This window comes from Microplitis mediator, chromosome 3 (genome assembly GCF_029852145.1).
Source record: "Microplitis mediator isolate UGA2020A chromosome 3, iyMicMedi2.1, whole genome shotgun sequence".
Lineage (NCBI taxonomy): Eukaryota > Metazoa > Arthropoda > Insecta > Hymenoptera > Braconidae > Microplitis > Microplitis mediator.
Genome location: NC_079971.1, coordinates 19098231 through 19121252, shown reverse-complemented (window position 1 = coordinate 19121252; position 23022 = coordinate 19098231). Strand labels below are relative to the sequence as shown.

Here is a 23022-nt window from a genome sequence, read left to right as displayed (position 1 = left end):
GTGTAGATAATTATCGTGGAAATTGAATAAAACTTATTAATTTTACATAAACATCGATTTGTTTATGAAATAAAAAAAAATGTAAGCATTATCTTTAATAAAAATACAATGCGGCTATTAGAAAATATATGTTCGAATAATTAATCAAAATATTAAGTTGAATTTAAATTTAAAAAATTTTCAAAATACAGTACAAATTTTTTTTTAAAAACCTCAATTAGTTTTCGATAATTGCGCGTTTATTAAAGTCTTGCTATGAAATTTCTCGTATTTAAAAATTTATTAAACATGAAAAAAAATAATTTTCAATTAAAATAATATATTAAGTATAGTTTTTGAAATAACTACCGGCTTTAAAATTAATATTATTTAAAATTAATTGACTTATGGACAATAAAAAAACAGTTGTTGAAATGAAATGAAATAAAATAAAATACTTAGTGATTTCAATTTTTATGACATTTATGACTTGGAAATTTAAAGTAATGTAAATAAGTTAATTTATAATCATATTTATATTATATTTTTGTCTGATTTAAAAAGTAATTTGCTTTGAATTTACATAAACTTTTTTTAACAGAACCATTGAGAAAAAATGAATTATTCTTTCTTACTAATTGTCTGTGATTCAAAAAAATTCAAAGAATAAAAAATTTTTATTTATTTTACAAAATATTTAAATCCTAATGTAATTAAAATTCGTAATCGTCGATGAGTCATAAAAAGAATCCGTGAAAAGTAGCAAACATCAAATTACAATCGTACAAAAAGAACTCAATAAACGTCTTAATAAACAATGATTGACGTAATGATATTTTTATCCGTCAATTGAAAGTCAATTCTTTAGCGGCTGTGTAAGATTCAGCACGCGTCCATTATATTTTAAGTGTGGCTGCGTAAGAGTTTAGGTCTAGGTCTAGACTTAAGATCTAAAGTACATATAATATAACATATACATATTTACATATGTACGTATGTGTGCATGTGTGTATATATATAAGTATACATATGTGAGTTCACCGGCCTACGGGAGTTAACCTCCCGCAGTTCGATGTGCATATTCCCCTTCTACTGATCTCGTTCATTCTCTCGCGCCCCTCGAACACCCTGTTCTGTTCTGTTCTGTTCAGCTCTGTTCTGTTTTCTCTCGCCCCCGCGCAGCCTTTACGTTACTTCGTACTATTCCCCATAGCCCACAGTCCCACTCGCCGGTTGTGGTCGTGCCAGTCCTTGTTCGCACTCGGCGCTCGCCAGTATACCCGGTGTTGTATACCTTTATATTAAATATAAATTTACAAAACTTGTTTACGCTATAATTATATTTTAATTATCATTAATATTAAATTACTTACAAGTTATTCTTAAATTTAATTCACTTGATCATTGATAATAAATATAACTGTGAGTGATTTTTTTAAGTGAAAAAATAACAATCACATCGATTTTATATTAATCATTGTTTTATTTTTATTTAAGGTATGTATTTTTTTAAAATTATTTATAGAATTATGTATGATAGATAATACGGATTATGGCGGACATTTTTTACGAGGAATTAACTGAAGGGCCGAGAGGGTGTTTGAAGGTTCGTCTTCAGGGTCACTGAGTCGGCAAGGTAGAAGTAGAGATTAAAGGTAGAAAAATAATAAAAGAAAACAAAAAAGGAGTTTGTTTGTGACAGTAAATGAATTCTCTGTTCCCGACTTTATGTTTAAATGTGTATTTTACTCTTTGTCTATCATTCTTTGGTCTCTTATCTGTGGATTCGCTTCAGTGCGGAAGACGCTATTTTTAAAATATCATGGATAAAAAAATAAAATAAGTAAGGAGGGATGTGATGCGCTACAGTTTTAAATGTACTGAGATAGAGAGTAAGAGGGTGGTGGATACAACACATACAACAATTTTTAGTCATCAGTTTTACCGGCTTTACTTTGTATTTGGATTTGTATTTAGTTTCTATACTTATATTACTTTGGTAGCTTGGCATGCGTGCGCTGACTCACACGATTGTACCCCTCGATAAAATGCCTGGGTGGAGTCTCTCAATATTATCTGGGGGTTGTATAGGATATTGCTAACTTAGTTTTTAAAATTATTCAAAAGTCTATTATTTTATGATACTGAAATTATTGATTCTGAATGATACTGAAGTTAGCTGACGTCTCATAATTTTTTGATTTTTTAAAAAACGATAAATTATGAAAAACAAAATATTTAAAAAAATTGCACTTATAGTTTTTTTTTATTTTCTACACGTGCATTTTTTTTTTCTTCAAATTTAATTGTTCAAAATAAAATTATAAAATTTTTAATTGTCTGCTAACTTCAGGATCACTGATTCTGAAGTTAGCCGCCGTCTAATAATTTTTAGATTTTTTTCAAAAGGATAATTTATAAAAAAAAAGTATTAAAAAAAAATTGCCCATATAGATTTTTTAATTTTCTCCATGTGCATTTTTTAGTTTTTTGTAATTGATTTGTTGAAAAAAAAATTCAAAAATTTTCAATTGTCTGCTAATTTCGGATCATTGAAATTAGCAGACGTTTAATAATTTTTTGATTTTTTTAAAACCATAAACATAAAAAAAAATATTTCAGAAAATTGCACCTACAGTTTTTTGAATTTTTTACATGTGCATATTTTTAGTTTTTATTTTTTTTTTAAAAATAAATTGTTAAATAAAAATCCGAAAATTGTTAATCACCTGCTAATTTTAGAATCATATTATTGTACTCCAATTTACATATAAAAAAAAATTTTAAGCAGTATCTATAATATCATTTTTTATTTCTTTGTTACTCAAACATTACTTGGGTTATCCTTTGTCATATTTAAAATGTCAAAGAATACATACTCTGATTGTTATTTACGAAAGCTTTTTCTTTTCAGTTCTTTAGTTCTTAATATTTTTTTTATTTTTATTTTCCAATTCTTTTCCGTTCCTTCCCACTTCCGCTAAGTTAAGTATCATTTCAAAGTCACTGGGATTTAATCATGGTTATATTATTCATTTTTAAACACGTACGACGATGATAAATGAAAATAAAAGTTGTGTTACACTAGAAAAAAAAAAAAAAAAAAAAAAAAAAACGAGCAATTACGATACATACATAATAAATAAACGTAGTATGAAATAGTAGGGCAAATAAAATATAAACGACAATAATTATCATGACGTAAATTGAAGAGAAAATAAAAATGATGTAAAAAACACTAATTTATAGAAACTATAACCCACTGACCCAGAGGGAAATTCATGTAATTATTAATTGGCTGAAAAATTACACGCAAATGTTTAAGACTTCCGTGCGAGTTACCATGAGAGGCAACTCTCATTGTTTGTAATGAGTTTTAAATAATGTATACTATTTAATAATATATATATAAACAGTAGAAACTTTAATAACGACTCCGAATTCGGTGTATTAATATATTATTTTTGGTAGGAATAATTATGTATTTGAAATGTTATTATTAAAAAAAACAATTACACCTGTAAGTTTTATGATTATTAAGTAAATTAGTATGTTAAGCAAGTAAATGAGTTTCGGTTTAATCGAAACAGGCCCAACGAACAAAATTAAATCTCAGAAGAGTATAGAATTGAAGGCAAATGAAGTACCCGTGACCGTTACGGATACATGGTATCCTTGAGAGAGGTTTGCACGACCGACTTCCTCATCGTATTATATATATATAATATAAATACATATAACACTCGAATTTATACTATTGTTTCTTTTACTTATATATTATACCAAAACCCAAAAAAAAATTAATGATAATTTCAAATTTTTTCCGATTGTTTGTAAAAAATAATTTCATTAATCGATAAAAAAGATGAAAAAAAAAAATAATTTGAATTTTTAAAGATGAGAAATAATTATAAAATAGAGATTTAAATTGCGTCGAGTTTAGTGAGCGAGTGGAGAGAAAATTCCGAAATCAATACCTGACGCAGCCAATACGCACGCGAATAGTCTAGACGCTACATCACACGAGATGTGTTAGGGCACTGTGCCTACTGTTGTTTTCTCCCTTTTTTCAATGCTGATTGGTTTATTCAGCTACATACCATTTTAAAATAAAAAAAGAATCAAAGACTTTTAGAATGTGCCAAGTAGTGGCACACGTTCGAGCAATAAAGGGAATGTCAAGCAGCAAAAAGCATCGTAATGACACATGCTTTCATGAGCCGTTTAAGCCGTCTTTTTTTATAAATACTATATACGGAATTTTTATTTTACGTGATAGATTATAAGATAGAACACATGATTATCATGCCAAAGAGTTTCTTTAAGACATAGAAATGTAATGGGTATATTTATTAATACCGTACGAAAGTCGACAAAAGATTCTAATGATTTGTTCTCTCTTACAATCGTAAGTTAATCTATTATTGAAGTAACTTTAACATGGCAAAAGATTCCTTGTTAAGGAAACGTGTCTTTATAAACTTACTTGTAGATGTTTTCTATGCCTGATTCTCAAGTGTCGTTACCTTCTTGGGAATGGAATGTTTTTTTAAGATTATTGCCTCTTCTAGCTCATTCTTATGATAAAATAATCTATTTTTAAAACATACATAGAAAAAAAAATTCTTGACTGAAAATAAATATTCTTGATTCAAGAAAATATTTTTGAAAACTTCAATTTTCTCGGATAAAGTAGAAATCTCCTCTGACCAAGAAAAATTCTCTTGGCTCAAGATAACGTTTTTTTCGTGCAGAAAAAAAAGGTTTATTGGCGCAAAAAATATTTTGCATTATGAATTGAAGACTAAAATTTTTCTAGGACTAGTAAAAATTTCTTGGCTCAATAATTTTTTTATTGTCTCAATATTTTTTCTCGCCCCAAGAAAATTTTTGTATTTAATTTATAATGCAAAAAATTTCTTGGATCGAGTAAAAATTTTTTGTGCCAAGAAATTCTTTTCTTCTGTATACATTTATAATTTTCAATACGTTCTTTTTTTTTTTAATTTAATTATAATTAGCTTTTAAAAGTTTTAAGAAAATGATCAATTATTTATTTTAGATATAGAGAATAGAGGGAAGAGAAGTTGAAAAGAAGTACCGACAGCATTTGAGGCGAGCGTCGAGATCATAAGAAGGACAAGAGTAAGTGCTGAGGAAAGCATTAGTGTTCGTTTAATACATAAAGTAAAGAGAGAAGCTTATTTTTCATCGTAAGATATACAAGTAACAGATCAAGACAATGCAGAGCAACGGCGCGGAAAGCGGAAGTGAGAATGGAGTCGACAGAACCGGCTGGACTGTAAGTTATTTATTATCATTATAACTTGGTTAATTGTTAATTATAATGTCTAATAATTAATTAACTAATAGTAAAATAAAAAAATTTAATGAAAGCTAAATAATTGGATACCTGTTGAAAATATTTGAATAAAAAAAATATTGTAAACCTATAAAATTTAAATTTATTTCAGGTTGGTCTTATAAATGGTAAATTTAAATATTTAACTGCTGAGACATTTGGTTTTAAAATAAACGCAAACGGTTCAAGTCTAAAGAAAAAGCAGTTATGGACACTTGAGGGAAGTGAGCATCAGGTTTTCCTTCGTTCTCACTTAGACCGTTATATGGCTGTTGATCAATTTGGTAACGTCACTTGTGAGGCTGAGGACTCATCTGATCCTGGTTGTGCTTTTCAAATTCAACTTGCTTCTGACGGTAATTTAAATTCCATAAAATGAATATTTAGATAAGATTATATTATAGTTCAAGTGGTACTTAATTCAAATCATTATACTTAACTTGAGATATTTTTAAACTAATAAAAATGTCAATAGCTTTTTAAAGTTTTTTTATTAGTAAAATTAATTAAGTATTTAATCCTGTAGTATAACTTTTTAATTCTTGAATATCTATTTCATTTATTATGTCTTATATAGTATATTATATAGCCTGGATGTAAGTTAGTTTATGATCATTATCAGATAAAAATAAATAAAGTCATGAAGTTATTAGTTATTATCAATTACAGGGAGTGGCAGATGGGCCTTGAAGAATATACAACGCGGATATTTCTTAGGATCAAGTCAAGATGAGCTTAAGTGTCAAGCCAAAGCTCCCGGTGAAGCTGAATATTGGCTTGTTCATCTTGCGGCAAGACCTCAAGTAATTAATGATTTAATTTTTTTGAATAAATATTAGGGTGTTTCAAAAAAAAAAAAAATTTTTTTTTCCTATGGTCTCAAACCCGGTTTCAAGTCGTAAAAAAAATCTTCTCAACAGAGCAGCTCGAAATCTCAATCCTACTAAGAGCTCAACGAATATTCATTTTCCCATTTAAATTTCATGTAAAAAATTTTTTTGTTTTTTATAAATAAAAGTAATGAAAAATTTTTTTAAAAATCGAAATACATAGTTTTGTAGGAAATTAAATTCTCTACAAAAAAGTTCATATGTGTTTTCTTCGTACGACTAACAGAAAAAAAGTTATGAAGCTTTAAACTAAAATAAATAGTATAACTTCATGTTTTTGTTATATGAAAGTTTTTTGATAGAAATTTAGGTTTTTTTATTTGAGCTAATGCCGTCCGTGAATTTATTTTTGTACACAAAAAAAAAATTTCTTAATTTCAAAACAGAACTTCTCTTTTTTAATTAAAAAAAAACAGAAAGATAAAAAATTTTAACTGTTGAAAAAAATATTTTATTTTAGAAATTTATACGAAAAATAAGTAAGGTCTTAGAAATCTTTTTAAAACACCTGACTGATTATACATAATGTATAGATTCACTGTTTAAATATATACATGCAATAAAACCCGGAAATCGGCTTCAAAACTGTCTACATATAACGTTTTTCAATTCACTATTGTTTCAAGCTCCATAACTTTTTTTCTGTTTGTTGTACGAAGATAACACTCACAAACTTTTTCGTTGAGAATTCGATTTCCTACAAGACTTTATACTTGAATTTAAAAAAAAATTCTTTATTTTTAATATCTTTATTTATAAAAAACAAAAAAAACTTTTTTTTCACATGCAATTCAAATGGGAAAATGAATATTCATTGAGCTCTTAGCAGCATTGAGTTTATTTTTACACCTGTAACTAATTTTTAAGACCACAGGACTTGAAGAAAAAAAAATATTTTTTCTGAAACATCCTAATAAATATATTTTGTTTAAATGTTATATTTTATTTTTATTATTATCATTACTCAGGTGAATCTTCGATCTGCTGGTCGTAAACGTTTCGCTCACTTGAGCGCGTCGCAAGATGAAATCCATGTAGACGCTCCGGTACCCTGGGGTGAAGATACTCTTTTCACTTTAGAGTTCCGGCCAGCTGCAAATCCTGATAATGATGTAGTTGGCCGTGGTAAATCTGAAGGTGGTCACTATGCACTTCATACTTGCAACAATAAATATCTCGCTCGTGATGGAAAGTTACTTGATTCTTGTACGCGTGACTGTCTTTTTGCTGCTGAATTTCACGCTGGTTTACTTGCTTTGAGGTATATTATTTTACCTTTTGTTTATCTGTCAAATATTTAAATAAAAATTTAAACATTTAAAATAACTACAGGGATATTAATGGAGCATATTTAGCACCGATTGGTAGCAAAGCCGTTTTAAAGTCACGTTCAACAACCGTAACACGTGATGAATTATTTTCTCTCGAAGAATCGTTGCCTCAAGCTTCTTTTGTTGCGGCATTAAATCAACGCTATGTATCTGTTAAACAAGGTACAGCTATCAAGTCACATACTCTGTAAACTTTTTTTTTTTTATATTTGTTTGTCTCTGTTTTACACCGGAAATATTGTTTCTCCTACTCACGTTACTTTTAACATTAGACATTCATGAGAATCAATGTGCTTTACTCAATGCTACACCTATCACATATTAATTATCATTCACGTCTACTCTCAAAAGTTTTTTTTTCTTTCTTTATTCATCAGTCATTGTCTCGTCAATATTTATCATATTACTGATTTTTAATGTCCAGGTGTGGATGTTACGGCAAATCAAGATGAAATATCAGGTCATGAAACTTTCCAACTAGAGTTTGATCGTGTAACAAAACGATGGTATGTCCGAACAATGCAAGATCGTTATTGGACTCTTGAAGCTGGTGGCGGCATTCAAGCTTCCGATCACAAACGCTCATCAAATGCATTATTTGATTTGGTCTGGCAAGACGATGGTACAGTGGCACTGCGTGCAAACAATGGAAAATTCCTTGCGACTAAACGATCAGGGCATCTTTATGCAAATTCTGACTCACCCGACGGAAGTGATTCCGATGCATCAAAATATTACTTTTATCTGATGAACAGGCCAATTCTTGTATTGCGATGTGAACAGGGTTTTGTTGGGCCCAAAAGTGCTGCTAGCCCTAAATTAGAATGTAATAAAGCTGGATATGAAACTATTCGTGTTGAACGTTGTGAACGCGGCATTGTTCGATTTAAAGGTAATTCATTTTTTTTATAATTGTTATTTTAGGCTCTCCCTCATTTTATCGCACAAATAACGTCTCAGTCAAAATATATCAGGTGAAATATCTCAATTTTATATTTGATAGTGGCGGAAGTTGATATTTTTCTTATCAAAAAAATCCATATGGAAATCCAGCCTGGATTCCAATGTGGGTTTCCACATGACGTTTTCTGATAGATTCATCTGTTCTTTTATTCATATATGCGTATCAATAGACGGTAGACATAGAAATCTAGATACCCCGAATCCTATAGAAATCCCTTATATAGAAACCCTGGTTCTTGTATAAATTTCCTACAAAGAAATCTATTAGGATGTGTCATTTTAGGGCAACTTTTTTTTCAACGCACTAATAGCTTTTATACTTGCATGAAGGTAAAATAAGATGCCTGTTAAAATTACAGCTCTTGATTTGAATATTTAGAGGTCGCTCATCGCAATTTTCTCATATAAATAACATGGGAAAAAAAATTTTATACTTCGGCAATGGCTTATTGTACAAATAAGCTCAGGATATATTTTCTCAGAAAATTAAGCGCTCTATAAAAAAATTTTCTTATCATTTTTTGATAAATCTATCTGTTCAAAAGTTATTGGAGCTTGAAGTCAAATTTACAATCAATTTCGAGATCTTTTTACTTTTCCAGCGAAACTATCAGACTTATCACAAAATGTCACGATCTTTTTTGTAGACAATTCTATTCCCTATAAATTACCTCTGATAAAGTTTGTTCAAATTTCGCATAACTTCCTAGTTATTTAAATTTTAATGTCAAGCTCTTGAAATCGATCAGGATACTATTGTTTTTAAAAGCTTGATATTGAAATGGAAATAACTAGAAAGTCATACGAAAATTGGAAAAACTTTATCAAAGGTAATTTATAGGGAATAAAATTGTCTACAAAAAAAATCATGACATTTTGTGATAAGTCTGATAGTTTCGCTGGAAAAGTAAAAAGATCTGGAAATTTACTATGAATTTTGATTCAAACTCCAATAACTTTTGAACAGATGGATTTATCAAAAAATGATGAGCCTTTTTTTTTGTAGACCGTTTAATTCCCTAAGGAATTATATCCTGAGCTTATCTGTACAATGATCCATTACCGAAGCATAAAATTTCAAACTTAGAATTTTTTTTCCCATGTTATTAATATAGGAAATAGAAAATCGCGATGATACACCTGTTAATATTAATATTAAGGGCTCTAATTTTAACAGGCATCTTATTTTACCTTCCTGCAAGTATAGAAGATGTTAGTGCGTTGAAAAAAAAAGTCCTAAAATGACACCCTAAAATCTATGTATCCAAGTTTCTATATGGGAATCCAGGTACTTACAATTTCCTATGTGAGTTTCTTACATAAAAATCCAGTTTTCTACGTGAAGTTCCTATATGAGAATCCAGGTTCTCAGAGTTTATTATGTGGATTTCTTGTATGGGAATCCAGATACCCATGGTTTCCTACATGGATTCTTACTATGGGTCTCCATTAGGGTGTCCGTCATTTACCAAATTAGATTTTTTTTCTTGGCCATGATATAAATCATTTATTGGTGATCCAAAAATAGTAAAAAAAAAAAAATAAAAAAGTTTATTCTAATGCCGTTTAACCCTGACTAAGTAATGATACATTTCCATTTTAGTACAATGAGCATAATTTTATTACTCGCTTAAAAATAAGTGTACAGTAGGGTGCTTCATTTGAAACGAACATTTTTTTTTTAGCGGACACAAGAAAATTTCGTTGTTTATGTTGAGAGAAAAATTCCCTGAAAATTTCAGCTCTTAATTTTAATTTTAAGTACTTCCTCTCGAGCATCGAAGTTTTCCCATTTAAAAAGCATGTAAATCGAATAACTTTTTTTTAAAACTACTATAACTTAGCCCGATTTTAAGCTATCGTTTTGGAACCAGTTTTTATTTGTAGAGTATTTGTTGCTTTTTAAAAGTGTATAAAACGGTTTTGGTCTAACTCGATCCATGTCGATTATATCAGCTCTGAAAGTCAATTTTTCACTTTTTTTGTTAATAGTGAAGAAACGGCTCATCTTACAAAAAATATGCATAGGACCAATCTTTTAGGAAATTTTGTCCTCTACAAAATTGCTTATGACACTTATATTGCTAAAGTGAACTGTTCATGAGATACATGCATTTTAACATTTTACAGTAAAAAAGATTAGTACTATAGTAAGCCTACAATTTTTTTTCTATTGTAAAAATATTAGTGACTGAGATTTTTCACCTGACATATTTTGGCTGAGATGAAAAGAGGGGTCATCGTTATTTTATACTGCAATCACAGATATTATATAATTGTTTGTAGGATGCAAATTATAGAAATAACTTGATAATTTTTTTTTATAGGTCAAAATGGTAAATATTGGCATGCAGATAGTGAAGGTGTTACTGTAGATGCTGATCAACCGTCCGAAGGTTTTTATTTGGAATTACGTGAACCGTCTCGTCTTTGTATTAAATGTACAGACGGTCGATACTTAGCTGCTGGTAAAAATGGAGCATTACGTCTTGGCGAAACTGATTATAAATCCGCCACAAAATGGGAGTTTTAAAATATTTATATTATATAATTATTGATTAGAGATTAGAATGAAAAAAAAAAGAAACGAATAATTAATAATTCAATAATCTCCTATCGAATTTTAAAATTACAAAACCAAAATAAGATTGCGGCTTGTGCCCGTGGAATTTTTTAAACTCATTTATATTTTAATAATTATATAATCCGAGTATAATTATCTCCATCGGCGCTTAATAATTTTTATACATATATATATCAACAATGGTGAAATAATGTTAATAAGACATTCAATATCACCAAATTCATTCCAATTTCGGCGTATTGATCGTTCTCGTTTTATAACAATTTGTCTACTTTTATACCAAATAATAATGTTTTTTATACAATAAAAACAAGAAAAAAATTAGACTGACAAAAAAGAAATATTTTTTATCGGCATATACTTAGCACTAAATTTTTTGATAATTTTTTTCTATAAGAAAAAGGATTTTTGTAGACAATTAAACAATAAAACAATAATTAAATATTTATTTAATAAAATATTTCTTTAATTTTAAGTAAGATTTTCATATTGTCTAGATACTGTTTTTTATACATCAATAAGGAACATTTACTTTCTGTGTAAATATATTAAAATTCATTTTTAAAAAATTGTGTAACGTCATACACTACCGCTATTGCTGTCTCTTAACGCCAATATAAAAATATTTTATAAATCAATATACTTATTAACGCATAAGTTATTAATGATATTGTTTATTTGTTTTTTGTATTAATTATTAAAAAAAAAAATAATCAGCACAAAAACTCAATTGTACGTAAGAGTTATAAATATTCACTTTTATATTTATTAATATAATATAATATTTTACTTTATGTGTATTTTTTATTTTTAAGTTAATATTTAATGGTAAAGGATTTTTACACTCGAATTAATTCATTATTTTTTTTTTTAAGTTACTGCACATTTTATGTTTATTAAAATTTTATGAGATTTATTTTACAATTTATATAAAAAAAAAAAAAAAATAATAAATTCTTATATATGAATATTGTATACAAACAAAACAAAAATTAATCTAAAAAAAAAAAAAAAACATTTTTTTAAAAGTTTTTCTTACACTGAATGTTGTCATTCTAGTTTGCTTCCATTTGTTCTTTAGCCCGCCTTTCGTCTTCTTTTAATTTTCTTCTATGTGCTTTTATTTCAAGTAGATTACAAAATTCATTAAACATTAATCGTAATGCTGGATAAAATAATGGCAGTAATGAAAGTTGAGAAAGACTAAACTGCATATTATCAAAAGCGATACCAATATTATTGGCATTAAATTTTTCACTATTTTCTGGTAATCTTGGCATTTTGGAGTAACGTTGACTAAAGTGTGTTAGAAGTGTAAATTTAGCATTCATTTGTTCACCAATACTAATTGCTTGTGATATTGTTGAATGCATTTTTTTAGTAGCTTCCCATTCGAGTCCATCTTCCATCGTTGCCTCATGAATTAATAAGTCACAATTTTCACCGAGGGTCACTAAACCAAGACAAGGTTTTGTATCACCGCTGAAAATAAAGAAAAATTTACTTGTCAATAAATTATTTTTTAAAAATATATTTATCTACATCTATAAAATAATAGGTGTCGTTTCGAACGTCCATCACACAAACAACTATTGAATATTTTGACTAGGGGTGTGCACATAGTTCGCACTTACGGATTATTTGTATCGAATCGAATAGCTCGATTAGATTCGAAGTTCATATCGAATAATTCAAAATTTCGAATAATTCCAAAATTTTCTTTTGAACGACTTAAAATTGTAATATTTTTTTCGAATAATTGAAATTTTTATCAGAGGCAAATAGAGCTTAGACGCGAATCTACAATAGTATATTACACACCTAGGGAAGTAAAGTTAGAAATGTCTCAGATCACATGTAATTGTTACTTTAAAAACTAAGCGTTCCGTATAAAAAACTTCGGGAATTCCGACGGTTAGTCGGCAGAATTCCCCTAGGAATTCATATTTGTGTCAAAATAAGACTTCCGGATGAATTCTAAATGAATACAATCAAAGCTCCGGCGAAATTTCAGCTAACTTCTAACGGAAAATCACACAAATATTCAGTGATTTATTCTTAAAGTAAAAAATTTTAATTTTTGATTCAGTCTACTACCAATAATTTCACTGGAGCTTTATAAGAATTCCTTCAGAAATTATCCGGTGTTCAAGAAGAAATTTTAGGGCATCGGTACAAATTAAATACCTGTCAATTCATTTAAAGATCGATCGAATTCCGATGAATTACCAGCAAGACACTGAATCGAAAATATCCTATCGGTTACTCTTGACAATAATTTTTCCCAGATAAAACCTTTCTTTTTATGTGGGAAATCCTACATTATTTTTCTTAACTGCATCTTTCTGCAATTATGTACGTTCAGCTGATGTTACTTTTTTTGACTGAAATTCTTATCATCCGTTACGATAAAATTGCATTTCTAGTTTTCATCCGGAAGTCCTAGTTTGACACAAATATGAATTCCTTAGGAATTCTGCCGACTCACCGCCGGAATTCCCGAACTTTTTTACACGGGGTTCCATTAAATACAAATTGAATATTTGAAAGCTGACAAAAATTTTCTTGATTCGAATCGTGTAATTTGAAAAGTGACAAATAATTCAAAAAATTTCGAATAATTCTAAAATTTGACGAATAACTTGCAAAATTTTGCATTCTTTGAAAAGTTACGAATAATTCGAAATTTCGGAGATTCGAATTATTCGATTCGATCACTCTTAATTTTGACGCGAAATTTGCACCATAAATTTCATTTATATATTCACCATAATTTTCATTTAACATTTCTCAGAATTTTGTCAAATTTCTTTATCCAACCAAAAAGAAAATTATGATTTAAAAAAAAGGCCTTTTTTTTCAATAAGCTATAACTTTTTCTAAAATTGACTTATCAGGACATTTTTTTTTTTTTTTTCAGAATTGTTTTCGAATGTAGTTGTGGAACAAAATTAGAAAAAAATCATTCAATTATTTTAAAAAAATTTTCCCATTAATATAAAGTACATATTTTATAAATTTACCTGTAAACTATTTTTTTTCCATTTTCAAGAGTCAAAGAAACTCCAAATGAATGTAAACAATGTAATACTCCAACAGTATTAATACATTTTAATTTAAGTTTTTTATTTAATTCTTCAATAGCTTCCAGTGAAGGCCTTTCTAAATTTAATAAAAGACCTTGATTTGGTACAAAAATGATTGTGTCTTCAAAACGTTCAAATTTTTTATGATAAAGTCGTATCCACGACTCAATTTGTTTTGGTGCGAGGAGAAAAATAGGCTCATCAGTTACAACTTTCCGTTTTTGAATAACCCCAAGAAGTCCAAGATGATGATCTGCGTGCAAATGTGATATATAAATTGCCTTTATACTTTTAAGAATTTTTTCACAATCCTTTCCAAAAATTCTTGCTAATTGTCCAAAAGTGTCTTCCCCACAGTCCATTAAAATACTTGTGTCCTCATCTATTCTCAATAAAATTCCACTAGTATTTCTTACTTTATTGGGAATACACGAGCCCGTACCCAGCATAACAATTTTTGGATACTTCGGCATATCATCAAGATATTTACTACGTGCATTTATTTCTGTTTGAAGTTCTGCTAGAACATCGAGAAAGCCATCAACATTTAGAACTTCTTTAACATCTGCTGCTCGATTTAACTTAATTTCTAGATCATCGTAACCAGCTAATGGCCTTAAGTGAAAAGTATTAAGAGTTTTCGCGCGATAAATTTTCAAATCCTTAAATTTTTCCTATAAAAAAAAAAATATTTGTAAAATTTATTTGATAAAGTTAGTAAAATTATCACCATATCACTTACATTGATTTCCCCGAATGGGGTTTCTAATTTACTATCATCTATATCATGTAGCATTGGAAATATTTCAGGATGTAATAAATGTAATTTATGCTGTATTCGATGTATAGCTTCATGATTCAAACAATTATTATTCTCATTAATAATAATATGCTGAGTATCTGATGAAAATTTACACATCCAATCAACATAACGTGAATTCCTTAAAACATTTTCCGGTGTAAAATGAACAATATATTGAGGAATATGATTTTTGTCTTTTTGATTTTGATATTCTTTAAAAACTTTATTGTCAACTAATGAGTCTAAATAATCTTCGTCAGGACACTCGAGAACTGAATAAATAAAAATATATTTTTATTAATGATCATGAACTTAGTAGACAATTGACAATTTTTGGATTTTTTTTTCAACAAATCAATTACAAGAAAAATAAAAATATGCACATTAGGGCGGTCTGTTTGGAACGACTATTTTCTTTTTTACTCTCAGTTCGAAATATTGTTGTAAACATTGAAAAAAAAATTCCCTGAAAGTTACAGCTCTTAATTTTAATTTCAAGTACTTGACATTTGATTTTCAAGTTTTCTCATTTAAAATAGATAGGAAAGTTAGGATTTTTTTTTTTAATTCCCTATAGCTCAGCCGCATTTCAAGTTATCGGGTCGCCATTTATGGCATTTTGTAGGTAATTTCATACTCTTCAAAAGTCTGTTTAGTAATTTTACTGAGATTCTAATAGTTTTTTCTGTATTGGTTCTGAAAATCATTTTTTAAATAATGTCCCGAGGACACTAAAGATTATAAATATATGATTAATCTCTTAATTTTGTAATTTGTGTATTAAGTAGAATTAATAGCTTATGAATGAGTACGAATAGTAGGGTGATTCAAGAAAAAAATTTAATTTTTTTTTTTCGCTCTTACTCCCTGAAACGTTAGTTGTTGCCGAGAATAAGATCCTCCCAAAAGATGGGCTCTCTCTAGCTCAACTCTAAGAGGTTGCTATTTTAATTTTGATTTCCCATCAAATTGAAATATAAAAATCTACTTTTTCACTAAAAGTGTAATTACTCATAAGCTGCTCAATATTTTTTGAATTTATACAAAGATCTTCAAAGCTGATTCTTCAAACTTTCCAAAACCCTATGAAAAGTCATAATTATCATAATTAAATCGCCAATCGAAGCTATCTGAATAGTATCGATTTTGTATTTCAAAATGAAATTGTTAACTTTCGATTTTTTTTGCTAGCTTCAATTGGGGATAATTTTGACTCATCATAGGGTTTTGGAAAGCTTAAGGAATCAGATTTGAAAATCTTTGTATAAATTTGAAAAATATTGAGCAGCTTACGAGTAATTACACTTTTAGTGAAAAAGTAGATTTTTACATGTCAATTAGATGGGAAATTAAAATTAAAATAGCGACCTCTTAGAGTTGAGCTAGAGAGCCCATTTTTTGGGAGGATTTTTTTCTCGGCAACCACTAACGTTTCAGGAGGTAAGAGAGAAAAAAAAAATTAATTTTTTTTTTGAATCACCCTAACGAATAGTTTATACTTTCAAAAAAAATGTTAACTTTCGTTGACTAGATAAGCAGTCATTTAATTTTCACTAAATTTGTGTATTAGTTTTATCATCAAATAAAGATTTTTGAGTTTATTTGCAGTTTTAATTTATTCTACAATACTATTCCAGTATCTGAAAGTACCTCAGATGCTGTATGAAAGTACCCCATACGTGAGGAACATTCGTACAAATTCCAGATTAACTTCAAGCTATTATTTTATCCGTCTTTTCCTAGATCAAACTTTGCGCAATCTTCTCCACTGTATATATTATTAACTATTTGTAATAATATTAATAATTGACTTTCTATGTACGAGCTCTCCAAGAACTGCCAATATTATATCTAACGCCTCTGAGGCAACTTAGATCAAGTACATCATAGGTACTATATATTATATTTTTTTTTGTTATTCAGAATCTTTGTATATCTTATGGCCCTATCATTGGCATTTGCTGTTGGCCCTTGTTAAATAAAAATAAAAATAGAATAAAAGTTATTATTAAACAATAAATACAAAATATAATCAACTGATAATTTTTTTACATTAATTTTAGATACATATACGATTGATAAATACAATCATTTAAATTCTCGATAAAATAATCGATCAAAAAAAAAAAAAATGTAAAAACCGTACGGAGAATCCCTACTTTCCCTTGAGTGCAATTTTTTTTTATAATTTATCATTTAAAAAAAAATCCAAAAATTATTAGACGTCGGCTAATTTCAGTATTATTTTAATTAGATTAAATAAATCAATAAATCAATAATTACCTATAAAAGTAGGTCCCAATAATGACGGATCACACACGTCAGAACTTTTTATAACAGTTCCATTATCTAATGTAACATCTTGACCAGATTTTAATAGACCCAAAAGAGGACCTGGTGGAATACCAAAATCAACACACTTTTCATAATCTAACTTTCCCGATACTTCTGTTAATTTACAAATATAACTAATGCAGCCAGTAACTCTTTTAAGTAGTTTTTTATTTTGTTTTGGAACTTTGTAATTTGGTTGATTTTTATTTTGAACTTGAGAGTTACGTTTGCCATTTTTATTTAATTCATGTGCATAATAATCGGTGTCATCGTCATCATAATTATCTGAATATAACTGATCACTATCAGAATCTTCTTCTGGGTTTGATTTTTCTAAATGAACGTAACGAACACTCATACATGTGTCTTGAAAAATATCACTTTCTTGACAACTAGCTTCGGTAACGTTCAAGTCAGTAAGCATAACAAATCGTTTGACGGCGTCATAAATTCCGAAAATACCTTCAGGTCCATGAAGATTTAGGTCAGGTACACCAGAGTCTTGAATAGTCAATGATAAACCAGGTAACCCTCCCATATTTTTCCACGTTGGTGTTGTGAAAAAAATGTGATTTAATTTTGATAATTTTAAATGATGTTCATGCGCTAATCGCTGAGTACCTTCACCACAATTGAACATATACGTTGTATGATCTGATGAAACATAGAGACATTGTGGGGCACCAGGTGCTCCACTTCCTAATATCTAGAATAAAATAATAATAAAATTAATACTTAAAAAAAAAAAAATAAAATGCAAATAATTTTTTTACCTGGAGCGAAACATTTGCTGGAGTATATTTTTCATTTTTCATTCGTTTCAACTGTTTTATTTTTTGAAAAGATCTATTCAAATCTTTTTCAGCCATTTGAATAAAATGAGTTCTGCTGAATATTAATGATTTAAAGAAATAACTATTATAGTTATAATTATAAATGTAATTTTTTGATAAATTAGTAACCTTGAAAAAACAATTGAGGTTTTTAAAATACATTCGAAGTATTTTTTTATTTTTTTACTTATAATGAAATAAATAATTATAAATTTGCATTACTAATGATACGACTAAAGATAAATATACAACAATAAGGTTACATATCTTTTAACCTAAAAGCACGATGTTTTGTTGGTTGTGTCCGTTGTGTCGTACAAGTCAATGGTGTAATTTCAAGACCATGTGACATCAGAACCCATTAGGGTACCGTTTTGCCAAACTCCTCCGCTTGAGGGCAGCATAATCGCGAATTTGGTCGAGCGCACATTTTTAAATGTCAAATTTAAAAAGACATAAAAAATTTGTTCTATAGTTATTTAGGAAAAAAAAAACCCAAGAAATTTTCAAATTAACAATCAATTATATGATGTTTTCGATAAATAATATAAATGTCGGACCATAATAAATATACAGTATATTTGTCAGTTACATATGTGTTTTGGAGTAGCTACAAGTGTCGCATGATTATCATATATATTCGATATTAGAATAATTAAAAAATTATACAGAATATGGGTAAGTGTTGTGTTTCTTTTTGTAAAGGAAAAGCAACTTTTACTTTCCCCAATGATGGAAAACGTCGGGCCCTTTGGGATAAGACTATAAATGTAAATTTTCGGTCTTCGAAATCGTCGAGGTTATGTCCTAACCATTTCGCAAAGGATGTTATTGTTGAAAAAAATGAAAGTCATTACACAGGTAAATAAAAAGTTGAGTTATCTTTTTTTAACTATGCAACATTCCATGTTATGTGAAATATTTATTATTATTTGTATCCATATTGTTAGACAAGTTAAGAAATTATTTTTAACGTTAAATTTTTGCGCGCCATCGTTCAAAAACATGTCGGACAGTAGCCTACGCTTTTAAACGCGTAACCCATGTGATAGTAGGGTAAATAAATAAAATGTTATTAAATTTCATAGACATATTATCTTGGACGGATAAAAATCCAAAATAAAAGAAAATACATGATCCCGAACAAATTTTATTTGTCGGCTATTTAATTAAATGTGGAATAAACTGCGGAAAAAGTGATAAATATGTGATCGTAGAGTTACCGCGCTCAGTGTACAAACGTCTCATATGAAAGTAAACCCTATGAAATTAATGCAAAAATCTAAAAAATTACAGAATAATAAGAATATTATTATAATTAATTTTTCTATACTTGAAAAAACAAAAATAATATTTTCAGTTTTTAAGTTTTAGGTAAAACTTTACAAACGTATCTGGTAATATATAATCGGTTTTTTAAAAATTCAAGGAGCAAACTTTCATTTAAAGAGTAATTTCCAAAAAAATTTTCTAATGACACTCGAACGATCACCAGCCTCCGGAAATTTATAGAAAACTGCGTTTAAATTTTTTATTTGCTTTACTCCGACAATCTCTTACTGTACAAAATACTCAATTTTTTTATTTTTTACGTTCTCTAAATATTCTAACTTCTATTTTAATTTTTATTTCTTAATAATTTGTTGTATAAAATTTATGGATGATGTTAGCAGCATACATTTACTATGTATTTACTTAACTGTGTAAGCTATCATTAGTTTGATTTTTTACCACCAGACTGCGTGACCCAGTTTGTCAGTTCCTAATTGTTTAGAGATGGCGTTCTAGGTATAAGACCCGAGCGGCACAAAAAACAACTGTCCCATCCACTCCTAACTTTTTAAGAGTATTTGACATAAACCTTTTTCACCATAAGGTAAATGTCCCAATACCGGAACCAGACCTAATACCGGAACGATTTTATAATCATCACATTATATTTTAACTCGTACGCGATAAAATTAAATAAAACTTTCTTTATTTAAAACCTTAATCTTTTAGCTAGAAAATAGGATATAAAATAGATTTTAGAATATATTTGAAATATGAAAAAAAAAAAAATGTTAACTATAGCAATAGTCTCGGATTCATGACTTTTTCATGTCTCTTAATGGTTTTGCTAAGAAATCAGTCAATGGTCTTAAGCTTATAGAAAATGTATAGAATTACTTTTCAATAATTTTTTTTTTGTATATGCATCTTGAATGACATAAAATTCAAGAAATCATATAAACAATATGAAAAAAATTGTATTATATTAATTTTACTGTTCGTCTATTGGTACACCAAAATGAACCCGTGTCCAGTGCCGAAACAGTCAGTCATATTAATCTTATTAATGTTATCGATAGACATTAACGGTGAGTTTTATTGATTGGCTAAATCAAGTGCAATATTAATTATTACTGGAGCCCTAATTTTTAATGCAGTATGTATGATTGTTATAAAAAATGCATTAAATATAGATAAACTCTAATTTAAATCGTAAAAAGATAAATTTTTGTGTTTAGTTTTTTTTTAAAATTATTTTTATAGTATAATTTCAAACGATTTATTTTGTTTCTATTCTTCAGTTTAAAGTGTTTATTTTCATTGAATATTTAATCATTTAAAAATTTTAAATACATTTTACATTATGAGTGTAATATAGCAGACATCAGACAAATTTAAAATTATTAATAAATCCAGTAAATAATTAATAAAATAAAATTTTAGAAAATGCGCATTCAAAAAATTTTGAAATTAATAGTCCTTTTTTTATAAATATTATTTTTTAAATTATTTATCTTATTTATTTATAATTTTAAAGTTGTCTGATGTCTGCTATATTCACACTCGTTTTACATTAATATTATTTAATAATTGTTAATATTTTCACTATGAATAAAAATAAATGCAAAAAATAACTAATTTTATTTACTGTTCCGGTATTAGAACAACTGAATTCCCGTATTGGGACAAGGCTATTTCAGCGTTCCGGTATTGGGTCTTTTGGGTGTCATGGAAAAAAAAAATTTTTTTATATTAAATTTAAGAAAAATGAACTAATTTGATTATTTTTGAATCGGTAAATGTGTATTTTATACGATGTAATAAATTATTTTGGTTTATAATCTATTTGAATATTTTTAAAACGATAAAAATCAGTCGTATACTCTTCGTCGTATTACCTTACTGTAATTCTTAAAATTGCTTACGGTTTTTTCATCATAATCGTTCTAAATAAATTTATAATGTAAACATACAGACTCCTTAAGTCAACAATTGGTTACATGATTACAAATTGTCGCCCTAAATTTTTAACAAAAAGTCAACAATTTTTTTTGTGCCGCTTGCAACAGCCTACATCGTTCTATATCAACTGGCATTATTGTTGTGTCATCGCACCTATACACGGAAAGAGCTGTAGAAAAATTACAGTTTCTAGAGTGAAAAAGGCCTTCGGGGCAAAAATCTTTAAACAGTAAAGCTTAAACTGTAATTTTAGAAATTTGTTATTGTAATAAAATTAATAAAATTTTAAGCAGCAAATTTTATAGTTTAAAGTGTAATTTTAGTTAAATAAATCTTTAAAGCATTTTGAATTGAGTTTGAAACTGTAATATTTGCTATGCCTGGGATAAAAATGTAATTTTTAAAGTTTCAGAGTCGCAGCGCTTTACTGCAATACGAAACCGTAATAAATACTCAGTTATGAGAAATTTTTCAACTGCTCTTTTTTTCGTGTAGTAATATGACAATAATACTGCATCCAAATCTGAAATTCTTACCATAACTTCTTGTCAATCTATCATTAAAATATGCTTAGATCTTTCAAACTAAAATTATTGTTTAGAAGTCTGAAATCCAAGAATTTTTTACTTTTCATACGATTTGTACCAACTAGTTTTTAGAGTATAGTTTTTACTTAACTTAGTCAAATAAAATCATGATTATCAGAGTAAAAAAATAAAAATTATTAAAATAGACTAAAAATATTTAATTGCAAATTATAAATTTTTGAATGACTTGTAGAGGGGAAAATAAGGAAGAAACAAATTATGTAGTATATTTTTTTATGAGCAAATAAGTTTATTTATTCGAAATCAATATAATTTTTAAATGTTCAAAACAACTCTATTTTCAATAATAATACAATAATCTATTGATTATGAAAAAGATGAAGAGTGGAGTTATAAATCGTTTTAAAAAACACCATATTAAAATACATATTATATGCACAATGAATAAATTGTACAAAAAAAAATTTATTTGTTACATTTTTAATGAGTCCCATTTTATCTGGGATACTCTGTTTTGCTTCGAATCCATATATGATAACTGATAACATAAATTTTATTATTTTTTTAATGATATTTGAAATATATGAAAGCTATGTATTATTTGAAAAGAATAGTACCGCCACGTATCTCTTGTAATCCATGTTTAGGTTTCCACTATATTTAAATGGTGTATTACCGTACGACCTAAACAGCCAAGTAAATTTGTCGCACTCAAATTTACTTGTCGCACGCAGATAATCGTATAACGCACACAAATATCTTGGAAACAGTTGAATGGGCGAACAGCTATTTGGCGAACAAAAGAGCGTGCGCCAAGATAGCACTTTCATATCGCATGAATGATAAAAAACCGTTTTTTAAGCATTTCTTTCTCCCGCGATATCTTTCGAACGAATTAATCGATTTTGATGGTTAAGGTGGCCATCGACGTATTTTGTTTTCTAGAGCTGATTAGATTTTGAAATTAATCGATCCATCCGTTTTTTGAAAATTTCCAAAAAAATTATTTTTTTTCTCGTATTTTTTCTATATCTTAGTCTATTGAATCGATTGATCTAAAATTTTTAGAAAAGTTG

General features: G+C 28.1%; 2 protein-coding genes across 3 annotated transcripts; one reads left to right on the top strand and one right to left on the bottom strand.

Annotated features, from left to right (window-relative positions):
- Positions 1 to 1187: 1187 nt before the first annotated feature.
- On the top strand, positions 1188 to 11112 carry LOC130664517 (protein singed). The gene is made up of 8 exons (XM_057464462.1): positions 1188 to 1476; positions 5042 to 5281; positions 5454 to 5697; positions 6011 to 6144; positions 7200 to 7492; positions 7564 to 7724; positions 7987 to 8454; positions 10853 to 11112. The coding sequence occupies exons 2-8, from the start codon at positions 5222 to 5224 to the stop codon at positions 11056 to 11058; spliced, it is 1566 nt and encodes a 521-aa protein (XP_057320445.1). The 5' UTR covers positions 1188 to 1476; positions 5042 to 5221; the 3' UTR covers positions 11059 to 11112.
- Positions 11113 to 11250: 138 nt separating this feature from the next.
- Positions 11251 to 18479, bottom strand: LOC130664516 (ribonuclease Z, mitochondrial). 2 transcript variants are annotated; one of them, XM_057464461.1, is made up of 6 exons: positions 18294 to 18479; positions 18105 to 18216; positions 17281 to 18037; positions 14938 to 15269; positions 14133 to 14869; positions 11251 to 12591 (listed from the first exon to the last, which is right to left on the bottom strand). In XM_057464461.1, the coding sequence occupies exons 2-6, from the start codon at positions 18198 to 18200 to the stop codon at positions 12165 to 12167; spliced, it is 2349 nt and encodes a 782-aa protein (XP_057320444.1). In that variant the 5' UTR covers positions 18201 to 18216; positions 18294 to 18479; the 3' UTR covers positions 11251 to 12164. The 2 variants fall into 2 exon arrangements, with proteins under 2 accessions (XP_057320444.1, XP_057320443.1); XM_057464460.1 differs by having other exon boundaries at positions 18105 to 18479.
- Between the last annotated feature and the right edge of the window lie 4543 nt (positions 18480 to 23022).